The 23,983-nt window shown below is 40.0% G+C and overlaps 1 protein-coding gene across 1 annotated transcript in view; it reads right to left on the bottom strand.

The window, feature by feature from the left end:
* The window catches only part of LOC126212751 (vitellogenin receptor-like), a 175,219-nt gene that overhangs the window by 27,001 nt on the left and 124,235 nt on the right, over positions 1 to 23,983 (bottom strand). The window contains exons 27-35 of the mRNA XM_049940159.1: positions 22,671 to 22,913; positions 22,187 to 22,342; positions 17,976 to 18,127; positions 17,569 to 17,660; positions 15,554 to 15,791; positions 13,766 to 13,943; positions 6,867 to 6,985; positions 6,271 to 6,488; positions 3,702 to 3,832 (exon numbers count right to left, since the gene is read on the bottom strand). Coding sequence (XP_049796116.1) covers positions 3,702 to 3,832; positions 6,271 to 6,488; positions 6,867 to 6,985; positions 13,766 to 13,943; positions 15,554 to 15,791; positions 17,569 to 17,660; positions 17,976 to 18,127; positions 22,187 to 22,342; positions 22,671 to 22,913 — 1,527 coding nt within the window. The remainder of the gene's footprint in view (positions 1 to 3,701; positions 3,833 to 6,270; positions 6,489 to 6,866; positions 6,986 to 13,765; positions 13,944 to 15,553; positions 15,792 to 17,568; positions 17,661 to 17,975; positions 18,128 to 22,186; positions 22,343 to 22,670; positions 22,914 to 23,983) is intronic.

A 23,983-nucleotide genomic window follows, 5' to 3' on the forward strand; every position in this document is an offset into this window, starting at 1 on the left:
CATCCGTTTTTTATTATTTTTATTATTATTATTATTATTATTATTATTATTAGCTTTCCCCATTCTTCAAGTACACATTTTTGGGTCCAAATGCATCTTATTAGTCTACAGTCACTGTAGTCCAACTGATCCAGCTGCCTTTTCATCTCCACAGTAATTTCATCTATCCCAGGTGCCTTTACTGTTTTCATTTTGTCAGAGCTAGTTCCACTTAACATCATCATATCCTCTTTTAGACCCCTGCCATACCTCTATTCCCTTTCCATTGCAGTCTTCACATTTAGTAATTTATCAAAGTACTCTTTCCATCTTTTCCTTATCTCCTCTGGTTGCTCAATAGCTCTTCGCTTTCCTCTTTAACTCGCTTTTGTAGGTTTTTCCTTCCTCATACTCTAATTCCATATATCATCCTCTTACCACTAGTAATATCTTTTTCCAACCCTCAGGTTAATTTTTCCCAGCTTTTCCTCTTTCTTCTGCTACCATTTTCTTACACTTTTACTATCCTGGTATTTTCTTTTACTTTCAGTTTCAGTTGTTCGATCTCTGTTCCATTAATGCCAGGCTTTCTTTTCTTTTACTGCCTCCTTCACCCTCTCATCCCACCACAGTGTGTGTCTCCTTTACTCTTCTGGACACACTGCCTCAGGTCTTCTCAGCAGAGCTTACAAACGCTTCTTTGAACTTACCCCATTCCTCTTCCACGTTGCCATACTCTGGTGTTAGAGCTTAAGTAACAAACTTTTGTTGTACCATGCCATCCTTTAGTTTTCACACTTATTTTCCTTTACGTCTTTCAGTTCATCGAATCTCATCTGTCACCACCACTCTCCATCAAAAGCATCTCCTTTGAGTGCAGTTACATATGTCAACTGTCTCCGATTTTTCTTTTCCACCAGAAAGTAATCTATGACCGTCTTCATCTGTCTATCACCCCGTCCATCTCATGTTTTGGCTATTCTTTTTATGGAACCACATGTTGCCTACAAACATCCCATTTCTTTCACAGAAATCAACCAGTTTCTCTACTTCATTTTTCCTCCCATATCCTTATGGGCCAATTATCTCTTCCTTCCCTAGGCTTTCTTTGCCTAACTGTGCATTCAGGTCACCCATTACCATTACTTCCACATCTGTAACTATACTCTAGTACCTCTAGAAAATCCTCTGTTTCAGCAAAAATTAAATTTATTACTTGAAAAAGTGCAGAATTGAGTTGTATAGGCCCTTAAACCAAAATGTGTGTCAGCTCTCTTCAACATGCAGCCATACTGCATTATTGTTTAAGTTAAAGATATTTTTGCAAATTTATGGTTTCCATGCCAATTGTACTATCAGATTCAGAATAATCAGATTAATGATTGAGTAATAAAGTTGCACTGAGTTAAGGCTGGCTCTTAAGTTCATATTTTTGTGTGTCCACTGTATGTACAGGGGATAGGCAAAATAATTTTAACAGTGGTAGTAATGGAATGGTCGTGTGGTCGACAATGCAGGTAAGGGACGTGTTGCATTGGACCGTGCATGTTCAGTACGGATTAGTCATCAGTGCAGGTTGTTTACGAGTAGTGCAGACTTCGTATTTGTGTTCAGAGGCTGAGAAAGTGCAATGAAAGACCTAACAGAGTTCCAAAGAAGGCAGATTGTGGAGGCCTGAATATTTCAAGAGCAACTAAACAGTCATGACAGCCTACACAAAACCTGGCAAGATGTCAGTGTAAATGTAATAATGGGCACAAATCAAAACTAAGTGACAGTGCAAATGTTTATATTCCTAGGCATGAAGTAGTTGATGCATTAATGTTAGTGTTTCTGCTGTAGCCCCTACTATATACCCCTTAGACATCCAGGAAAGGTAAGAAACAAGAAGTAAACAGTATGTAAGAAGGAAAGTGGAAGAAATTTAAACAAGTTTTACACAAGCAACATCTTCAAATCTTTGTGAAGTGTAATGTAGATGCACTTTGTGCAGAACCTGAAGATATTCATGTGCACGAAATGAGATTTGTTGTTTCAAAACCTAAATACTATTCTCAACAGCCACCTATACTGAGAAGGCAAAGTTACTACAGCTACTGACAACACTGGGTAGCTACTCTAAGTAGCAGACGAGTACATACCCTCTTCCTCACATTTTATTCAGAATTCTCGTAAAATACGGTATTTGGGCATGCCCAGATTCTTACTTTGGGCAACTGTTGCTCTGGAATATTACCTAGAATACAAAGACTGCAGTAAGCGAAGTCATAACTAGGCTGATGTTATCTTTACGAAAATGGTGAAAGAAAGGTAAAATATATATGACAAGATCAATAAGAGAAGAACATCTCAGTGGAAAAGAACAAACTGAATTTTAAAATTAGTCTCAAAATTCTCCTCATAACCAAAATGATCACAGCAGTACACTAATTAAGAAATTGATATTTTCAGCAACAGGTCATGGAAAAGTCCATGTGATGCAGGAGATGGTCTCAAAATCTTGCATCAAGATTTAATCCCCAGCATGAAGCTGTTGCTGTTAGAAGACACTACTGGATTTTTTAATAGACATGAAACTCTTAAATGAAAGTACAGTAAGGTAATTCCATTTAAAAAAGGAGTGGTCTGCTATGAAGCCTGTGGCAGGAATTCAAGTCTATGTTGCATCCTGGAGTGGCACATATTGCAAGAACAGTTTCCCACAAAATGTAGCCTGTTACTGCATGTGAAATGCAGAGACTACAGTAGACATTAGAAGATACATTTCCTGTGTATATGACACTGGTGTGTGGGACAAGTGTCCCATGAGCTGCAAGACAACCATCTTGTTCATGACGTCATGGTCCTGCTAATGATCCAAACAGCCATCAAACGTTCAGTGTGCAGCTCTCATTTTAAAGTACTGCTCTTGTTGGATCATCTTTGTGTGCAAGCTCAGCAATACAAGTTCACTGAGAAGCAGATAATTTTAATTCATGGGAAGTAAAACTATGACAAAACAAGTATGATTTGTGAATAATATAAAAATAAAAATGGGTATAAATATTTTTTATCTGTTATAAAATTCTATGAACAAAATTATGAAATGTTTTCCCATTCACTTATGTTGTGAAGTAATTATTTTGATTCAGAAATACCAATTTTTCATGACTTCTTAGACTTAACTGTCAACTTTAAATATTTAAAGTGTCCATGAATTTTGACTTTCAGAGGAGAGCTAAGTACTTAAAAAACTTTATATTTTGTACTACCAAGTATAGCCTACTCTGTGCATTCTTTAGATACAATGACAAACTAATGTGTCATGAAATTTTTAGAACATTTAGGATGGGGTTTTAGAAGAAAATTTCAAAGTAACCAAAAACTTCCAGAGTCTTCCATACAAGTATTTTGACAATTTATGAATTTCATGTAATAATGTTATAGCTGACAGTTACAAATTTTCATATTTTATTTTTCCAAAAATGGAAAGCTCAGATGTATTAATCATGTCTTAGTACTGGGAAGAAAGTATTTACTGAAAATAAATTCAGATCTTTATCCCTTTTGTTTATTGCAAACTTTTTATTTTGCTTTAGTTACAATATTTTCACAAATGCTCATTTACAGAGGTCTGTAGGGTTTTAACAAAGCAGAAAACCAAAACATTGAGAGATCATGTTAAACAAATGCACATTTTTCAACTAACTTTGAAATAGCAATATCACACATTCACTCTTGACCTGCACCATTTGAGATGAATTCTTCCTCTACTAGATTAACAAACTCTTGTTCAGCAGAACCAGAAGCTCTGGCACTTTTTGAAGATTTAGGCTGCCTGCTAGCAGTAAATCCAGATTTCTGGAAGCGTATCCTGAAAAAGAATTACAGTGATGTGTATCAACCAAAAATGGTTTCTTAACCAACTGACAATTTTTGAATGAAAAATTTACCTTTAAGTTAAGTTTAAAGTCATCTCAGTTCCAAACTGCTTTTATACATGTTTAGGATGAGGTCAACAGAAGAAATTTATATCCATACAAAATATAAAAGAAAGGCTCACTTAAGACATTTGTACCAGGCAGGATTCAGGAAAGGCAGGTCATGTGCCAACTACTTAAAATTAAAATTATCTTGCAACACACACACACACACACACACACATTTGACGTTTCTTAGTGATACAAGGGAGGCTTCAGGTTACACAAATTTGGTACAGATAAGCTAGGATTATTTATTAAAATAAGTACCATCAATGGTGAAGTGTGGTGTCCCAAAGAGTCAGTGCTGCAATCTTTACTGTTCAAGTCGTATCAGTGAACTGCCCACCACCAACCCCCACCCACCCACCACTCTTAATTCTTTAAGGAATTTGATGCCCATGTATAAATTAGCTTCAAATAGGATTAAAAGTGAGTTTATGTGTGAAATATTTTACATTAGGCACATAAAACCTTTATGGTTTATAACCAAGTCCTAATTACATTGCTTTTGTTAGTTTCACATTTACTCAAGAACTAGTGAAAAGTCAACATCAAAACTTGTAAACAAATTATGTAGTTCTGCAAGCACATTCAGGAGTATATATAGATACTGTCTGCAAAGTATGTTGTGAATGAAGTAATAAATCATGCGTGACGCTCAAGTTCTACTGTGTAAGGGTATCAAACAAGTTCTTTAAACATTAAAGAATTCCTTTGAGGTATAAATTATCTTTGTCTGCATCGTGTTTGTAAGTAAGAGATTTAAGTTTTTAGTTATTGAACCCAAAACTAAGTTTTAACATGTATCTGTGACCCTTTCCACCCTAGTGCCCACAATAGTGTGGGTCCAGTTTTAAATTTGCTGTACCTCAAATGCATCACTTTTCTGCATCCTCCACACTGCAATGACTGTGGGCTCCTGGCTTGGGTTTTGTAGCTGTTTTGTTTCATAATGTAACCACCAGAGGGCAGCAGATGGTTTTAGGCTTCAGCGAGAAGGAGCCGTGCGTCTCCGAGGTAAGCCGAATCTATTTCCCCCCCCCCCATTTCATTAATTTAAGGTAACATTTTAGACTGAGAAAATTTCACTTAATGTATGTATGGTGTCTAAACAAGTGCGTGAAGTGCCAGCTGGATTTATAATCCTTTATCATTAGAGTAGCACGATCTTGTGTCTCCGGCATTAATGATTCCAAGCTTTGACACTAACCTCAGTACAGTAGATATTTGGCCTAAACTCTACAAACGAATAGTACTCCTTTGGATTTTATATACAAAGGAAACATCCTTTTGTCTTTAAGGTTAACTGATTAAGAAGTATTTTGGAGGATTCCAATTTAAGTGTCTTCTCCAGCGACGGTAACCATTTTCAGCTAAGTCAATCATTGTGCAGCGTCTTGGATGACAGTGAATTCTGAAGCATGTGATTGATAAGATGGTACAACAAATTACCTGTTGCAACTATAAGCAGGACGCTTCTGTTCCACAATCAGAAGTTTGCATCCAAACCACATCATACTTCGAAAGACCTCAATTCAAACTAGTGTCAAATCATTCCCTGTCAGAACATGCCCAAACTAACTGCATAAATTCCATTTAGATTAAACCAATTTTGGACATTTATAAATTTGGCTGCTTACTTTTGTGATCATTTTATTTGTACGTGTAAGGAAGACGGGAAGTCCATAAACACCACTGCTGTGGAATTAAAGTTTTTGGCATGAACTTAGTAATGGGGTGTATCCTGATCCCATATTACTGGTATATTGGGCAAATCTTCTGTCCTATCACCTGTAAGGGAGTGCCTGTCTAGATAAGTTTCCCTCAATCAGACAAAACATTTATTTTGTCGATACTGAATTATCTCCAGAGGGAGCTCAAGTAAACAAGCTGTGTAAAGTGCAACTGGTCATTGATGCCGTTAGAAGTCAATGGCTGAAGTTGCCAAGGAATCAACTTTTAGTCCATATATCCTTTTTGGGTCATCTTACAGTGAAACAGTAAGTCAACAAGAAACTTAAGCCTGCTGGACTCGGGGATGACGACGGATTGAGATTTACGAAGGCGATAGCACTCCACTAAGACAAATACAGGTCTAGGTCCTGCTTTTGTATTAAGACAAACAAACCTTACCCACCCGTGTATTTTGCAACAAGTATATGCTTATATCACTACTATGCAATCAAAGACCTTGAAAGGTTACATAAAAGCACTTCAACAGCACAATTTGTATTGTTTGGACTGGGATAAATTTAAGCAGCACAGTTTTGCTACACACACACACACACACACACACACACACACAGCAAGCTCCCAACATTTTACATACCTGAAGTCCAAGTCCCTGAATGTGACCAGCTGCCTCTTGTATATGTAGTAAACAGCAGCTGCCAGGCACACCACCACCAACACGATCACAAGTGCTAACACCACAGAGGTGGTGTTCGTCCCCTCAGACACACTGCTCGGCTGGTCAGCAACTATAGCTGTTCTCAAACCATCCACAATTCCCGGGAGGACGAACCTTGGCTCCGAGACCTTCGCACCCTGCAAGCATTTGAAGTTCTCAGTGATGTCCCATTTCTGCTAATAAATTTAAGAGACGAGGCACCAGCAGGATGGTAAATATTTAGAAGCTAAATACTTGCAGTAGTGCCAGGCAACATCAAGAGCTGAAAGTAAATTGTTCCCGAGAACTGAAGGGAATCTGGTATACATCCTAGGGCAGACAACACACTAGAACCAGCAATGGTTGTGTTTTGCTTGTATCTAGTACTGCCAATATCAACCAGCCTACATAGTGGACTAGCAGGTCTGTCTCTTATTATTTCAGGACTGTAGTTATTACCAATGTGCTGTGAAACACATCAGTCCCAATTGCTCGACACTACTGTGTTTCGAGAGAGCCTGCTGCAGAAACCTTACCTCATTCTTGCAGCGGATGTTTTCACCTACGATCTGCCCGTCGGCACACAAGCACTTGGCCCCTCGAGGAGTTATTGCGCACATGTGGGAGCAGCGGTGATACTCACAGGGGTTTACACCTGCAAGTCACAATGGCAGTTAGCATTTCTATATTTGTATTGGCACATTACATATTTTAGATTTACAGAATGACTTATTAACTCCTAACTTCCCATCATGTTAATATGGACACAATTGTTGACTAGATTTGTTTTACTTTATTGTTGGCTTACAATTACTTTTAGTGTTTGTGGTCACATTGTTTTCAGGGAGGGTTTGAATTTTACGTACATTGTGTTAGCACTTCATTGTTACCATTTACACTAATTGTGACAGCCTGTATTTCAGGGAGTGCTTGACATCCGTAATGGAGCATGTTTATGTAAAGTAAGTAATGTTTCGTAAAGAACTTCATTCTGGCATGTGAAACTGTTTGCAGTATATCTAAATATGTTTAGAGAGATTTTTATTTGAGAAAAGTTGTTATCCATCAATTCACTCTCTGTTTATGAAGTGATTATTTCAGCCGTGTCCATATGGACACGTTGGGCAGTTGCAAGGTCAAAAATGATTTCGTTTCTTTTCTCTTTTCATGTCATAACAGATGTCTGGCAGAATCTTTACAGCCTGGTTTGACTGTGCAGGATGTTTTAGACATCCTGATTGAGGATTCGGGTGGTAGTGGTGATTAAGGAGGAATAGCAGATCATCTCAATCCTAGACAACTCTGGGCTGAAGCTGAAATAAGACAGACATATAGATTACAGGAACAGAAATAAGCAAAAAACCTGGGTCATGGTGCACTAATTTCAAACTAAGTCTTTTCCTGATCCATGCTTTGACACATATGCTGTTAAGTCTGCAATGGAAAGTTTCACATTATTCTTTGGCGACGATCTGATACAATTCCTAGTTGACGAGTCAAACAACTACACACTTTTCAAATCCTAATGTAACTTGTGAATGAAAGAGGTGTTTTCTGGGGATCCGCATTCTAAGTAGTTATAACTCTCCCCCTAATAAGAGGTTATACTGGGATTCCAATTTAGACACTAAACAATTTGTAAGCAATGCCATGAGGAGAAATGGTTTTGAATGAATTCTTAGATTTCTGCACTGTAAAGACAATAACAAATTTGATGAAAAGGACAAGATGTGGAAAATTAGATCCTTTATTGAAACAGTAAGAGACAAATGTAATAAGCTGTTTGATTCATTGTAAGACAGATGTTGCTGAGGAACAAATAAAATATTTTGGGACACACACTTTCGAGCAATTTATCAGGGGGAAACCGATACAATTTGGATATAAATCATGGTGTTTAGGCACAACTTCTGGATATCTGGTAAATTTTTCCTTTTATCAAGGAAGGTCACCCAATCCAAATACAGTATATTAAGCACAGTTTGTTAAGGCTACTGCCCCACTCGTTCAGGTGATTTCACACTGAATGTAAAGCTACTGCCATTCCACTTTCTTTGACAACCTATTTACAGACTTTTCTGTTCTGTCATACCCGAGAGAAAAGGGCTATGGAGCAACAGGCACCATCAGAGAAAACGATTCGCAAATCGTGCCCAATTTCCTCAAAGAAAGCACTAGTTAAAAAGGAAAGGGGGTATTTTGAATCTTCACTTTGCAAGGATGATGGTGTTATAATCACAAAATGGGTGGACAATTCAGTGATTACTGGAGCTTCTACTTGTGAAGGAGTTGAACCTGTATCATTTGTAAAGATATTCTGCAAAGGAGAAGACAGTTCAAGTACAAATTATCACAGCCTATAATACACACATGGGAGGAGTGGATAGGATGGATGAAACCAGTGCCATGTGCAGGATAAACATTCGAAACAAGAAGTGGTACTGGGCTTTACTTTCTTGGGTGACTGACTTCTGTACATAAAGCGTGGCAGCTGAAGAAAGGAACGGGAGCTAGGACTACCTAACCTGAATTCAGAAGAGAAATTGTACAAGTTTACCTAAAAAGATATATGAATCCCGTAAAAGGAGCAGGCAGGCCATCTGTCAGTCCCATGTGTGGATACAAATCACGTGTTCCAAGTGATATCAGATATGGTATAAAGCACTATATCAAGAAAACAGAAGATGTGTAGGTTTGTACTGCAAACAGAAATCAGCTGTTCACTCAATGTGGGAAATGAGATGTATGACTGTTTCTAGAATGCTTTGAAATGTACCATGGAAGTCAGTAAAACAAATGATTGTTAATTATTTTGTGTATGGTGTTATAAATTGGTTTGTAAGAATTTTTTTGTTCAAATTTTGCCTTACTTTTACTAATCTGATTAACAAAACATATCTTCAAATGTATTTCAATATCACAGAAAATATTTCAAATATGCATCTGAGTGTCTAGCGTGTCCATATGGACACGTTATGTTACAGACAAACTAAGAAAAGTCAAACAATAGCTTATATGCACTTAGATGCACAAGAAGTCAAAAAATTGAAAATAAATTTAAATATCCAATTTTTAAAAATTCGGGCAGTTCAGGGTTAAACTACACAAAATAAAATCTTTGTAACTTCTAAACAGTTTGTGCCAGACATTCAAACTGCACATTTGGCCGCAGGACACGATGGGAATTATTATGCACCCGTGCAAGTGTCATCAGCTATTTGCACGTGAAAAGGTCACGGTACGGCATGCCTTGTGTATAGCACTTTAAGGCCTACTATGGGAGCAATAACAGCCGAACTACAGCTCTAAGGAAGTTTGCAACAGTTCACATCGAAGACAACCGGTCCAGGTATGCTATCAAGAATTTGATTCACAAGTTAGAAAACAGGGAGTGTTCATGACAACAATGCCAGTCATCCGAAGAGAGGGTTAACATGCCTGTAAAGACCAAGAAGATGTGCTGTGTTAATCAGCCCCAGGAAATCGGACAAGCTTTACAACAGGTGGGAATCAGAAGACATTGCAAGAAATTATTGTTGAAGACCTGCATCTCTTCCCATACAAAATTCATATGCAGTAGTCATTAAGCCCCATGGTCTTGGAACAGCAGTTTTATTTCACTAACACTATTGTCCACTGAATTGACTAATAGGATTTCAATGTTAATATGGTTTAGTGATGAATCCCACCTTCATCTGCATGGATTTGGGTGTACTGAATCTGCATTTCATTATTGACAAGTTTCTTCATCCTGAATGGGTGTGGTGTGCAATGCCAAGTCACAGAATAGGTGCACTATTCCTTGATGGTACTGTGGCTACTGAAAGGTACATGAAGGTTTAGGACGATTTCGTCCCATTATCCAAAGTGACCCTGACTTCAACAAGATGTGGAGCACTTGGGGACACCATTCTGGCTTGGGGAAGGGGGTGGGGGACCAAGAGGCCATTGGCATGGGCCTTTATACTCTGTGGATCTAAACACACGTGACTTGTTTTGCAGGGCTATGCTAAAGACAGGTTTAACACTAAAACCATTGCTGAGCTGAATACAGCTATTCAGGAGGTCATCGACAGCATCGATGTTCTGACTTCAGTGGGTCATGCAGAATGACTGTCTTCACCACATCACCATCTATGTTGGTAGACCTAAATCCAAATATTTGTAGTGATGTTTACATGTTGAATGAAATGTGTGCACACACTATAGTTTGCACTTCACCTTTTTTCATATAGTTTGTCACCCTGTACTTTTTATGATATAGATCCAAGGATGGTGAACACATGAAACAAGAACACAACATTTACAAAATTATAGAAAGGCTATTGTTCCTTTTGTGTATCTTAAAATATGGAACATAAGGAGGAACAGCTGTATTTTATATCACCACTCAAATATTTCTGTTGTGGTCAAGATGCAATAATTAGTACTAACCTGGTCAAACAATGAAAACTGCTTCTAAAATTTGTATTTGCTCGAGTGTATCAGAAGACAGAACAACTACTTTCAAGAAGCCACTGCTGCCACTTATTAATGAGTTTCTGTCTAACCCTCCGAACAGACTGTCCATTTTTTCAGATGTGGTTGCAAGACTGCTGTTCAATACATGAGGTCAAACACCTTTCAGCCATCCAGTTTCCAAACTTATTTTATTTGGCTATCAATTTCAGTTAAATCACTGCAGTAAATTGCTGAAACCGGTAGCCAAAAAAGTTTGGAAACTAGAGAGCTGAAACATGTAATTTGACATCCTCTAAACAGTATTGGGTTAGAGGTAATAGTTCTCCAAGTCACACTTCGCATAAACACTGCAGTTACAGAATGTAACCAAGTCTTAAGTATTACAATAAACCAGGTGTCAGCAAGACTGTTTCTGAATCTTCAGTTCCTCCTAATATCTACCAGCAACCTGTTACAAACTCTTGCACTGGAATACACAGTATGGTCTATATCCCAGATACAGAAGCATGTTATATACGGAAATTCTGTGGCTGTAAATTTCACAGCCCATCTTAAATGGACACTTAGTACTGAAGATGTTTCTTCACCCATGACACTAATTCAGAAAACACATCCATGCAGTTCACATGCCAGTTACGAGCCCAATGGGTCGGCCCCCTGGTGCACTTTGGTGAACCACTAAAGAAACAGTATTACTTAAGTGCTCACAAATGATTGCTCGGCCTTTTCTGTAACCTGTATTACTGTTTTCCAGTCGATGTTCAGTGCTATGTGGAACCTGAACATTTTATCTTATGCGTTGCTCTGTATAGTACTAAGTTCTATAAGTGTGTTTTCTTGATGTATGGCTTTTTGCATTGGTGATACTAACCTGTGCAGGGCTTTGTTTCCTAGTTTTCACTTCACATTCATCAGTTGTGCCAACCTTCACTTTTTGCAAGATCTGGCCTGTATATTTGATAAGTGGCAGCTTCTCTCAACATGTCATGTCACTGACATAATGCACGTCATGATGCGTGTAGAAATTTTACTGTCTTCAGAAACCCCCAAATCAATTTTACAAAGGCAGGGCTGCAAAGTTACACGAGTTGAGGAATCAAATTTGTTACTAGTATCCATCATGACTCTCATACTCATCACAGGGTGCAGTGAAATTCATCTTACCCCCAGATAGTGAAGTACGTGAAAAAGCACTTTTATGTGAGAACCCAATACAGACGTGCTGAATATACCACTCTTTTGAAGTGTCACGGGCCACGTGACAGAGCCGTGGCAGCAGTACAACCTTCAACTCGGCAGCATGTGGGGCAGTATTGGTTATGGCCACAGCAGCCACAATCTGCCCCCTTTGCCTTTTACTACTTTGTACAATACGAGAGTGCTGCACGCATTAAGTGTTGGGCTGTCTGCGAGAAGTGTGTAAGGGAAGTCCACATTGCATTGGTGAAACTGTTTCAAACATGGACTCAGTAGTACTGACAAACTCTACACTGACTTTCTTCCTAACAAATTTTTTAGCTGCATTGAGTTGGGTGTTTATTAAACCACTAAAAATTGAAGTGCATGACTATGGCTTAGGTTCTATTGTAGCTAATCAGCTTCCATGACACCTGTGACATTAGGGAGTGTGTTTTGAGTAATAAGAATGAGTGAAAATTATACAAGATGTTACCTTAGCAAGCACTCTTGCTGCACACTTTTGTTAAAGTCAGTACTTTGACCTCAGATGCACTGAAGTGGAAGTACATTAACACTGACATCTTGGGTTGTCGGGTGTTCTGCTGGATATCAGCGTCATACTTGCACGATATTTCGGTCACTTCGCTCGTAACCTTCATCAGGTGCGACCTGAGACTGCTCCTCGAGTGGACCTGGTCCAGTATTTATGCCTATGGCCTTCCCCCTCCACCAACGGCTGCAGGCACTTCCTCTGTGGTCCGCACCCATTCCCTGCGACCTGGTGGAGCGTTGCTGCTCCGTTTTCCGTCCGCTGCGGTTCTAGGTGTTCCCTCTGCAGTCCGCGCCCACCAGTCCCACTTCTGGGTGTTCCATCTTCGGTCTGGTGCTCCTGCCAGGAGGACTGGTGGGCGCAGACTGCAGAGGGAACATCCAGAGCCGCAGTGGACGAAAAACAGAGCGGCAACGCTCCAACAGGTCGTGGTGAGCGGGCGCGGACCACAGGGGGAACGCTCGGTACCCCAGACCGTAGATGAAACCCCCAGGAGCGGGGTTGGTGGGCGCGGACTGCAGAGGGAACACCTAGAACCGCAGCGGACGGAAAACGGAGCAGCAACGCTCCACCAGGTCGCAGGGAATGGGCGCGGACTACAGAGGAAGTGCCTGCAGCCATTGGTGGAGGGGGAAGGCCATAGGCATAAATACTGGACCAGGTCCACTCGAGGAGCAGTCTCAGGTCGCACCTGATGAAGGTCACGAGCTACGTGACCGAAATATCGTGCCAGTACGACGCTGATATCTGGCAGAACACCCGACAACCCGTCATTAGATCGCCAGGAAAGCCTGAAGAGTTACATTAACACTGTCTGCTGGTGAATAGTGTGAAAGCCTTTTAAGTAAAATTTTGGGGTACCTGATATTTAGCTAATAAATGTAAACCAAACCTATTTGAGGATACAAAGCTTGCTTTGCAGTTCACTTTGCTAGATTTATCTGGCACAAGCACACAGTATTGCACAGAATCAAATAGCAAGTCAGGAATGAAAATACTTTCAAAATAATTGCTACTCACAGGATGCATATATCTCCAACTTTATTTTTCACTGTACCTGTCTATGACTACCTTCTCAATGAGGTGAGTAGCAACATAACCTTACCCCATTGTTAATAGCATTAAACAGTATTGTTTATACAGTAAACATTATGTCTGCAATTTGCATCACTAAGATACACCAACTCCTTCCATATCCCCAAGGTCCTGTCCCAGATATCTACGTGTACACACCATAGTACTCACCAGCTCTCTGGCGTGACTCTTGCATGACGGTCAGGTAGTCTCCGTCGTAGACGTTTATGTGGATGCTCCGACACCTCTGTCCCTTTGTGAACAGCTTGCATTGCATCAGAAAGCCCGAATGCTCTGGCAACCAGTACAGCTTGTCCTCAAACAGCACCAGTCTTTTGGGTCTCTTTACCTGTGAAATACAGAAGGGTCGAAAAAGTGGAGAATGCATATGCTTTAGTAATGGAATTAGGAAATTTAAGGTTTCACATAACTGATGTGTGTTGTAAGTACTTTAACAGTACCACCACGCAGGGATCAGGCCTTAAGCCTGTTCTGTGACTACTGTCTAATGCAGAACAAGAAAGCATCTATGACCAGGATATGTAATCAGCATGTTAATCCCTCCAGCCACTATCAGACGAATCAGTTATGTTACTGCTGCTGCAGCATTTTAACAGCTTATCTGGCCTGAAGGCTGAGTGACCTCATTGCAGACATCTGTACCTCAAAGGTACCAGGAGCTGAACACAGGTACTGTGTCCAAGGCAGCAGCTAGTCATGTGGCTACACAGGTTTTTGGGAATAGCACCTATGATGGTTATTGAATGAACACTGTTTCAGATTGTCATTTAAACAAAACTTCTCCGATCTCTCACCTGTCACGTAATGGCAACCGAGCGTAATTATACACAATCTACTAGGTTCAAATGGCTCTGAGCACTATGGGACTTAACATCTGAGGTCATCAGTCCCCTAGAAGTTAGAACTACTTAAACCTAACTAACCTAAGGACATCACACACAACACCCAGCCATCACGAGGCAGAGAAAATCCCTGACCCCGCCGGGAATCAAACCCGGGAACCCGGGCGTGGGAAGCGAGAACGCTACCACACGACCACGAGATGCGGGCACAATCTACTAGGACGAGCTCTTTGGCAACCAGCTAATCAGGCCCAATTCTGAGAATGTGGATATTTGATTTGAGCAATTAGTGTCAATTAAGGTTAATGGTAGTACCCAAGAAGCAAGAATTCTGTGCACGTGTCATTTGAATGATAACTGTGTAGCATGTCTTAATGCATAGTGCTTATATGCTGTGTTTTAAATTAGAGCTGAAGTGTCACTTTAGCTGGGATGGGCAACAGCACAAGCTCCGCCACATTAAACATTAATTGAATTCTCCCTTCAGCCGACACAATAAAGAAAGACAATGCTGACATCTCTTTACCAAGAAGAGTAAAAAGGTAGCTTTACATTCTCATAGCCCACAATAAAAGGTTTAGGGACACACACACACACACACACACACACACACACACACACACACACACACACACACACACACACACACACACACACAACCTGAACATTATCTTTGTGCTAGATATTTGCTGTTCCAGCAAAAAGAACATGTAAACAGTAAATTTTTGACAATTATTTCCCCACAAGCGAGTTGAAAGCAATGACGTAAAATACGGTGTACTTTAGGTGTATATTGTGAATACATTTTCAGTTTCCAACAAGCAACACAAGTTATGTAGTGGGCTTTGAAATGTACCATGTAAAAGAGTGCTAGTTAATGTTTTTCCTTTTTTACATAGATTCTAGAAGAAACTTTTAATGAATTGTCTGTTTTTGATTAACCATTTGGACTAGGTCACGTTAACCTGGGTAACGTGGAACTCTCGGTATAATACCACCGTGCTGTACCGTCCTGTTACTGCCAGTCCCCTATGTGCTTAACACTCTGCACTACTTTGAGAAGTGTCCAGTCTGGAGAAACATGTCGGAACCTCACCTCCGACGTGAACACGGCCGTCCTCTCTTCGCCATCGTACGTCGCCGACTCTACGACCTGGAAGGAGGCGTCCGCCCAGTAGACGGTGCGCCGAACTGTGTCCAAGGCTAGGCCACTCAGCGACCCCAGACCCGACTGCACCAGAACCGTCCTGCCGCCTCCGGCGAGGTCTGCCCTCTTGATGCTGCCGGCCTCTCCTTTTTCTACTAAAGTGCTCATTTCAGTCCAAAACAGATATCTGGAACAGTCAACACAGGAACATTGAGTACCTCTGTTGTGGCATCTGTAAGGGGGTTCACAATACCTTATCCAATGAAATATTTTTACCCTGCACTGGTAAACAGTAGGTAAAATTTACTGACATACCACTAGCACTAAGAATAAGAGTCCAAGTTCAAGTTTTGAGCCCACTGAGTCCAGGCAGAGACAGTTACGAGTCTTTACCTACTGAGGTAGTTTTTAGTGTCACGGGTTGACCCTCAGCTGAACATTACAGATTAGCGACAAATGGTGTTTAACATTTCTGACAAGTGTCTTATAAAGGCTTAGAGTGTGCAATATATATTTAACTCACATTTGCATCAACTGCACTGGCCACATGTTACAGTGAGAACTGTGTGTGCAACATGGTTTTAGCATGGGATGTAATACCAAGCATTCTGACATGACAAGATTATTTAGAAGGGTGACAAAATTAGTACCTGCCTAATATTGTGTCTAAACAAAGTAAAGGTGAGCAAGCGAGCGTGTTGGCTATACCAATCTTTGTTCTGTGTAAAAGCTGTTATTTTCTTTTGCCAGAGAAATGTGTAATATCAGAGAAATTGTCATTAATTCCGTGTGAAACTTTGAAAAAAATTGCTACTGAAAACTATCTTACTAAAAGAAGTGTATGCCAAAGACTATCCTTTACATGATTGAAGGGTTTCAAATGTGGCTGAGAAGACTCAGTATCCCCTTCATCAAAAAGCAGGTAATCCTATTTTATCTGACCATCAGTAAAGCATTCAATCAATTGCTGGAACTGTAGCAACTGACAGAATGCTTAGGGAAAATTATACATAACCAATTTACCAAGAGGAAATTATGTGCACAAAACTTGTGCCAAAAATTCATACCATCTAACAAAGAGGAGCTTGTTAAAATGTGTACCGACACTTAACATTGTGCAAAATGCTCCAAATTTCTTGGAAAGACTTAACAAGTGACTGATCTGTTTTTCCATTTTGATCCAGCAATGAAGTGCCAGTCTAAACTAAGATCAAAGAAAGCCCAAATCAGCAATCTACATTCAAAGCAATAACTTCGATATTTGTTGACTTTTATATTCACTGGTTCATGGTCAACTTCACGAGAGAAACTACCTGAATTTAAGATCAAGTCAAAGCGTCTGCATCACATCAATGAACAGGCTCTTACTGCAGTGTCTGTTAAATAGATTTGTTAATGGGAACCTCTTTCCCAACAAGATACTAACATCAAAAATATTAATCTCCTGAAAACCCTCAAAATCCTTCACTAAATCATACACTGAAATCAGAATGAAACAATGGAATATCCAGGATGAAATACCAACAATATTATGGAAAGGGTAGGATGCTACTACCCTATGGCAGATGCGCGCGTGTACACACACACACACACACACACACACACACACACACACACACTCTCTCTCTCTCTCTCTCTCTCTCTCTCTCTCTCTGGGTAAAGACTACTCCAATAAATGGGCAAAAAGCATTCTTGCACTTGGGTGGGTCTTGAGAGCATGTAATTAGGGTAAAAAAAATGATCTCACTGAAGATAGGACAGACCGTGGAGAATAAAGCATACTTTATAGAAGATGGTTAACACTGATATCCAACTATTCACCTGAAGTTAGCTACAGGAAAATGAACTTTTCCTAACAAATATGAATTCTTTGTTACCAGTGTGAAATTGGTAAACAATCTAATTTCTTGATTGTACAAAATTGTGAGGCCTGAGAGCACACTTACTGGTTCTCATATACTCACCCAGCAAGTGGATCGACTGCAATGTTGCCAATCCTACTGCCACTTATAGCTGGCACCACAACAGCACACAGCTTTTCTGTCAGGTGGCACACCTGTGGAAGAGAAAACCGTAGTCAGCAACCACTTCTATGTCGTTTCTGAAACTACTTGTCATCTGACTCATTTCACACAGTGCTGCAGTGGAGATCACTGCAACAGGAAGGAGTTAAATGAGCTGCTAGATATGCTACAGAATTACCCACACCCACTTCTCTACCTACGAACTGAAAATGAAGCAACGCTTCAATGCGACACTACGACAGCTCAATGGTGGGAGCTCAAATTTGAGAACTACTCTGAGGCAATTAATCAACTGAACAGCAGTTTTAACTACATTGGGTATCAGTTCCACACTCCCTTGCACCCACCTGTATGTCACTTTGCCCAGCTGGCACATCATTCACGTAGTAGATGTTCTTTGTGATCCAGTCTACTGCCACCTCTGTCGGGTTACCTACCCCCTCCACGTATGTCCTGTTGTGGGTCTTCAGTGACTGGCAGTAAATTGTTGCCGTTTCCCCTGCAAATTAAGGAGTTTTACTGCTCTTTAGCACTGTTTTAAATCTTTATGTGTATCAGTAGTGAAGTAATGTAAGCACATTGTGAGTAATCACAAATACTGGCTACAAAAATTTGCAACAGTAAATGTAATTTGTTGAAAATTAAGGACTCAGAAGAACTTTTGACAAAATTTATATGTTCTTAAGTTTTCACATCCTGAACTATTACTATATATGCAAATGCTTTTATCAACTAACTGGATACTTTATTGAAGTAAAGGATAGGTGCAAAAAATATGGGAAGAAATTAGTATTTCTTTATAATATCTACTTTATCAGTTCTTTAAAACATGACAATTTGATATAAGGAGGGGGCCATTTTTGTACAATCTCAACAACTACATGTGTAAAAGAGGAAAGGGAAAAATACTGCTCTACAAAGAATCAGTATTTTTTACAGCATTGAATGTTTCCGGAGTATAAACAGTCAGTGTGAATAAACCTAAGTTGTGAGGTTTAATACCAGCAGAGGGGGAAAAAAAAAAAAAAAAAAAAAAAAAAAAAAAAAAAAAAAAGGCAAGTTATACTCAGTCCTAAGAAATAGATAATCTTGACATTTAACCAATCAGCACATTATCAGAGAAATGGTTTTCTAATTACATGCAGGTGATTAAAGGTCAAAATGTAATCCCATTGTCATTTTTTATCTAAATAGTGGTTATTATAAGACTAACAATTTGAGAAAATTTTGTGTATAAAGCAGGTTGAATAGATTGGTGTTGAACGAAGAAATACTTGACAGTATCAGAATTTAGAAGTATTCCAGCTTTATTTCAGGCTATAGCATTGAAAACACTGCAAAAGACGAATCTGCTAGCAAGAAAATCAGTAATCTGGAACTCAACAGCCAGCACAGATAGTCAACTTTATGACATTTATAACCACAAAACAAACTCCATTTGTCTCAGTCCCACAACCAGGACAAATATTTACAACATTCCAGTTTTAATTTTTGGGCTCCAACCCTAGAAGATTTGCTTCTGTTTCACATTTTAATGTTGTCTAGGAAGTCCTGTTTTCAATAACCCAGATTACACACCGAATTTTATATTTCTAAACAGTCATATTGCTTGCAGGTTTTTCTACAACCTTGAGAAATCTGTCACTAATAAGTTTAAGATTTCAAGAGTTCCAACATGACAATGTGAGATCGAACTCAAAGGAGTTTTATCAGCAGAAATTGTGTTCAAGTGGTTAATTTTGATGTAGGATGCAAAAGAGTAGAGGAATGCTGGTGCCTTAGACAGGTTCACACAAAGTTAATCAGAACTTAAAATTAGCAGCAGCACCTCAGCTTCAAAGCCACATTACGCAAGACAATGCATACAAGTTGTTAATTGCATGTAATATGAACAGTAGTAATAGAGCATATTTCCTGTTAAAGACAGCCATTTGTGAAAATGGCTGACTACTAAGATGTGTGCCTCAAAACATTTTTCCATCACAAGCAGTCAAAAGTAAATATAAATTTTTGCTAGGTACTGAACACAGCATGAACAGCCAGTTCTGCACAGAAACCTATTGAGTGACACTGCTCACAAGGTGAAATTACAGTATTCCATGCTTTGTGGTGTGAGAATGGCAACCAGCCTGTCCAGCTACAGAAATTAAACTTACCAGAATAGCTGTGAATACAGATACAGTGTAAGGCAGACAGACATACACGAACTAGACATAAAAGTTCTAAAGTTTGAGTGTGCAATTCTTACCAAGTTGGCTTATTGGATGTGGTAGTAAGCTTTCAAATAAGAGTGACAATTTGTTGCAAAATGTGTAGCATTACATGTTTGACAAACATGTAATAAGTCTCCCAGCACAATTTCCACCATGTGGAGATTTAGTGATGAAACAGAGGCCATGATCCAAAAATAGTCGTGAAACCAATTAGTTTCTGCAGCAACTCACAGAACTTTAGTCAACAGAAGGGTATCTCAACTGTTTTTGCATTCTATTCACAAGTGGAAGATAAAGGGATACTGCTTCACTGCATAGCCTGTGCCCACACAGTGGTTGGTAACAAAGGTAGAATAAATAATATTGACAGCAATAATATTGACAGCAATAATATTGACAGCAATAATATTGACAGCAATAATATTGACAGCAATAATATTGACAGCAATAATATTGACAGCAATAATATTGACAGCAATAATATTGACAGCAATAATATTGACAGCAATAATATTGAGACATTACTGTGAGATGTGTTTTCTCATTTTTCAACTTTGAGATACGAAAGGGTTGCTCAGCTGTCTAATAAAGGCTTTTCTCCTGTTGGCAGACAATAGCTCTTTTGTTGCCAAGTATTAGCTGCGTGTTATGCATATATGTTGAGTGTGCAGGACTAGTTGGTGAGAGTTTACTGTGGTGCCCTGTTTCTGTAGTATGACCAGAAGACAGAGGGTGAAACCTGTCTCCAGCATACAACATTCATTCTTATAGTTCCCAACTGAAACACTATTATATAGAAGTTATAGTTTGGGAAGCAGTGAAACACCAGATTCTTCTCAAGGAGCAGTGTGGTAATACTAATTCTGCACTCTTACTGACATGCATTAAAAAGTCAAATGGAACAAGGGTCATGAATTATATTAATAAAGAAGCAGTTATAAATAAGCAAGCAGTAATATTAAATTTCTTGATTCCAGGGCACAGTGGGATATTTCATAATGAAAGACAGCAAGATGTACAATGAACTTGGGTGAAACTAAACAAGACTTCCTTACCAAGAAGTGGCAAGCTCAACAAAAAGCTACTGTTGCAGATGCAATAGAATTTAAACAAGACTAAAAGGAGTAGGTTATGGCCAGCTGCCACCTAAAGCAAGTTTCATTGTCTTACTGACAGATAGGAGCAGGATTTCTATGAATGATGAGATGTATGCACTTAAATCATTGCCAATTCCCAACCCAATGTTCCAGATAGGAACTGAAAGCACCACTGATCTATCCAGTAAAATCAGACTGGGGGTCTTGTTCTGTACCACGTATTTTATTGTATTGAACTGAGGACCTAGAAATGACCGGCTTCGTCTCTGGAGTCAGTGGTTCACAACCCCACCACAGGCTACAGCAAGCCCCCACCTCACTGCCACCCCACACCAAACACACAGTTATTGTTCAGTTCAGCCCCCAGTGGACCCCCAGGAATGTCTCACACCTGATGACTAACTCCAAATGTTTGTATGGTAGAGTAATTACGGTGTATGCATACGGGGAGTGTTTGCGCAGCAATCGCCAACATAGTTGAACTAAGGCTGAATAAGGGGAACCAGCCCACATTCATGGAGGCAGATGGAAAACCACCTTTAAAAACCATCCACAGGCTGGCTGGCAACCCGGACCCTAACACTAATCCGCCAGGCAGACTTGCCGGGGACCAGTACGCCTTCCCCAGAAAGCAGTACGTTAGACCACATGGCTAACTGGGTGGGCCCTTTTTGCAGAAGTTCCTCTTCCAACTGGTCACACTTGACCCAAAAGAGCCCTAGTATTTAATAAGCTGTTCAATCACTTCAATGTTTGTGGCCTAAGCTTCTAGTGCTACATATTAATCATTTGTACTCTTTGTCAACAGCAATTAAAGTACATAGTACAATGATAAAAAAATTCTAAGTAGCAAATGGCTGTATGGCCATAGCCAAATGCATGGGAAAAGTAATCAGCTGACTGACCACAAGTGCTTTCATGCTGTGAAACTTTGCAGGTCTAATGTGAACATGACACTGGCAAACGATCTGATGATCGAGTTTAAGCTAACACCTCTCCACCCATGCTGGGCAAATACTAGTAATGTCAGCAAGATTCAGACCAGCCCCTTCTGAGTCAATCATCACTTTCTTTGCTCTGAACATGTGAAATCAGTTAGCAAATTTTTAATTAAATCAGCTCTTATTGGAGGTGGTAGTCTACGTGTATGGTCGTCACACCAATGATTTGATGCTTCAAATTGCAGTTCTGTGTATCGACAACAAACTTCTATTTGAACGACTGGGAAACAGATCGGGAAAGACTCACGAGTGCTCCAGCAGACGGTGTACGCCCTGGCATCGACATCCAGACCCGTGACCCTCAGGAAGTGGTGCTTGTGCAATACATCCACACTGGTCAGAGACTGCGACACCTTCCTGATCTGGCCACGTCCCGTCACCAACACGTACTCCATGGCAGGCCCTGCAGCACACATACCATCAGCCAGCCTCATCTTTGGGAGAGGCCGCTGCACCATGCACAGAGATACTTTTCTGAGTAGTTCTAAATATTGCTGTGCATACCAGAAGTATGCCTGGCACACTTGGAAATTTTAGAATTGACTGTTCTAATAATTCTACTGGAAACAAATTTTAAGGCTGGAAATTACAATTTAATACCACAATGAAAAGTTATTTAACACATCTGATGCAAATCACCTCCAAATGTATTTAAATGTGGACCTGCGAGTTTTCTGCCTGAAAAATCATTAACTCCTAGACCTGTGACACGTAGGAATCAGCTAACACACCTGTCGCCTTGCAGGACGTCCTATCGATGCGGAGCACGAAGCCGCCGACACAGCTGCACGAGAAGCCACCCGGGCTGTTGACGCAGACCTGCGAGCAGATCGGGGGCCGCACCCGACACTCGTCCACGTCGTGGCAGCTCTTTCCGTCCTGCCCGAGCTCGTAGCCGGCCCCGCAGTAGCAGTGTGGGCCTGCCGGGGTCGCCCGACACTCCCCGTCGCAGGGGTGCCCCACGCACGCCTTGCCTGCAACGAATTCAACTTGACGAGTTGCCCCGAACAGACTCTTACGACCGTACAAAGGGCAATTGATCGACAGGGGCAGTACGAGTGAAGAGAGAAAATTACATCACAGTAAACTTCAAATAAGCTGACTGCAGTGTAATAAATTTAATGAAAGTTTAGAATGTGAGACCATGGGGGAATCGAGATAAAATTATCTCTGGCACCCACCTCCATTTTGTTTGAGTATGCCTCTATAGCTAACACACTGATGTTTCCTCCAATTCCCATACATTGCTACAGTAGGTTCTGTTACCAAAAATGTGGTAATAGATGGCACTTTTTAGAAGTGCTGATGCTGCCACACAAACAATATTAAGCAAATAGATGAAGTTTTATCAGCTAAGCACGTTTGCTACTGACTTAGTATTACCAATTTAGAGACAACTACATGCCAGGATCTTGCAAAATTAATCCACTATAGGAAGTAATTTAAGTAGATAAAGCAAACAATGAACCATAAGTTGTTCTAATCAATTTTTGGAACATTAAGAATACCCAAAAAACAGCAGCAGTAACTTACATATAACTTACCAAGCTCATTTAGCCGAGTACATAAAGGGCATATTCTAATATTTTAGATGTATACAGTTTAAATTATATTACAAGGAACAGTTCTCAGTAAACATAGATCCACAAGCTATTCATTTGCAGGATAACACATTGGATACCAGCCATCACTGATATGATTCAGTGTAAACACCATATGCTAGTCCAGTGTGGTCTATTTACATTTTTGAGACAAACAGAATAAATATGACAGTACAGTACCCAGTCAGAGTGTCATCCACAACAACTGTTTGCTGTGAGGGTGTTTGTGGTAATGTTGAACATTACAGAAGTGAGTATGTGGATATGCATTTCATGTATGCATATGATGCTGCACACATACTGCGAAGTTTACTGTACTTGAAGGCAGCCTGATAATGTTTACAAGGTCACAACATATGACAGCTTTGCACATGCTGCAGGAGTGGGTAGGTCTGCACAAACTACAGCTGTTCTCTAAGATGTGGTGCTGGAAACAGCCTAAC

Source organism: Schistocerca nitens, chromosome 11, assembly GCF_023898315.1.
Source record: "Schistocerca nitens isolate TAMUIC-IGC-003100 chromosome 11, iqSchNite1.1, whole genome shotgun sequence".
In the NCBI taxonomy this organism is placed as follows: Eukaryota; Metazoa; Arthropoda; class Insecta; order Orthoptera; family Acrididae; genus Schistocerca; species Schistocerca nitens.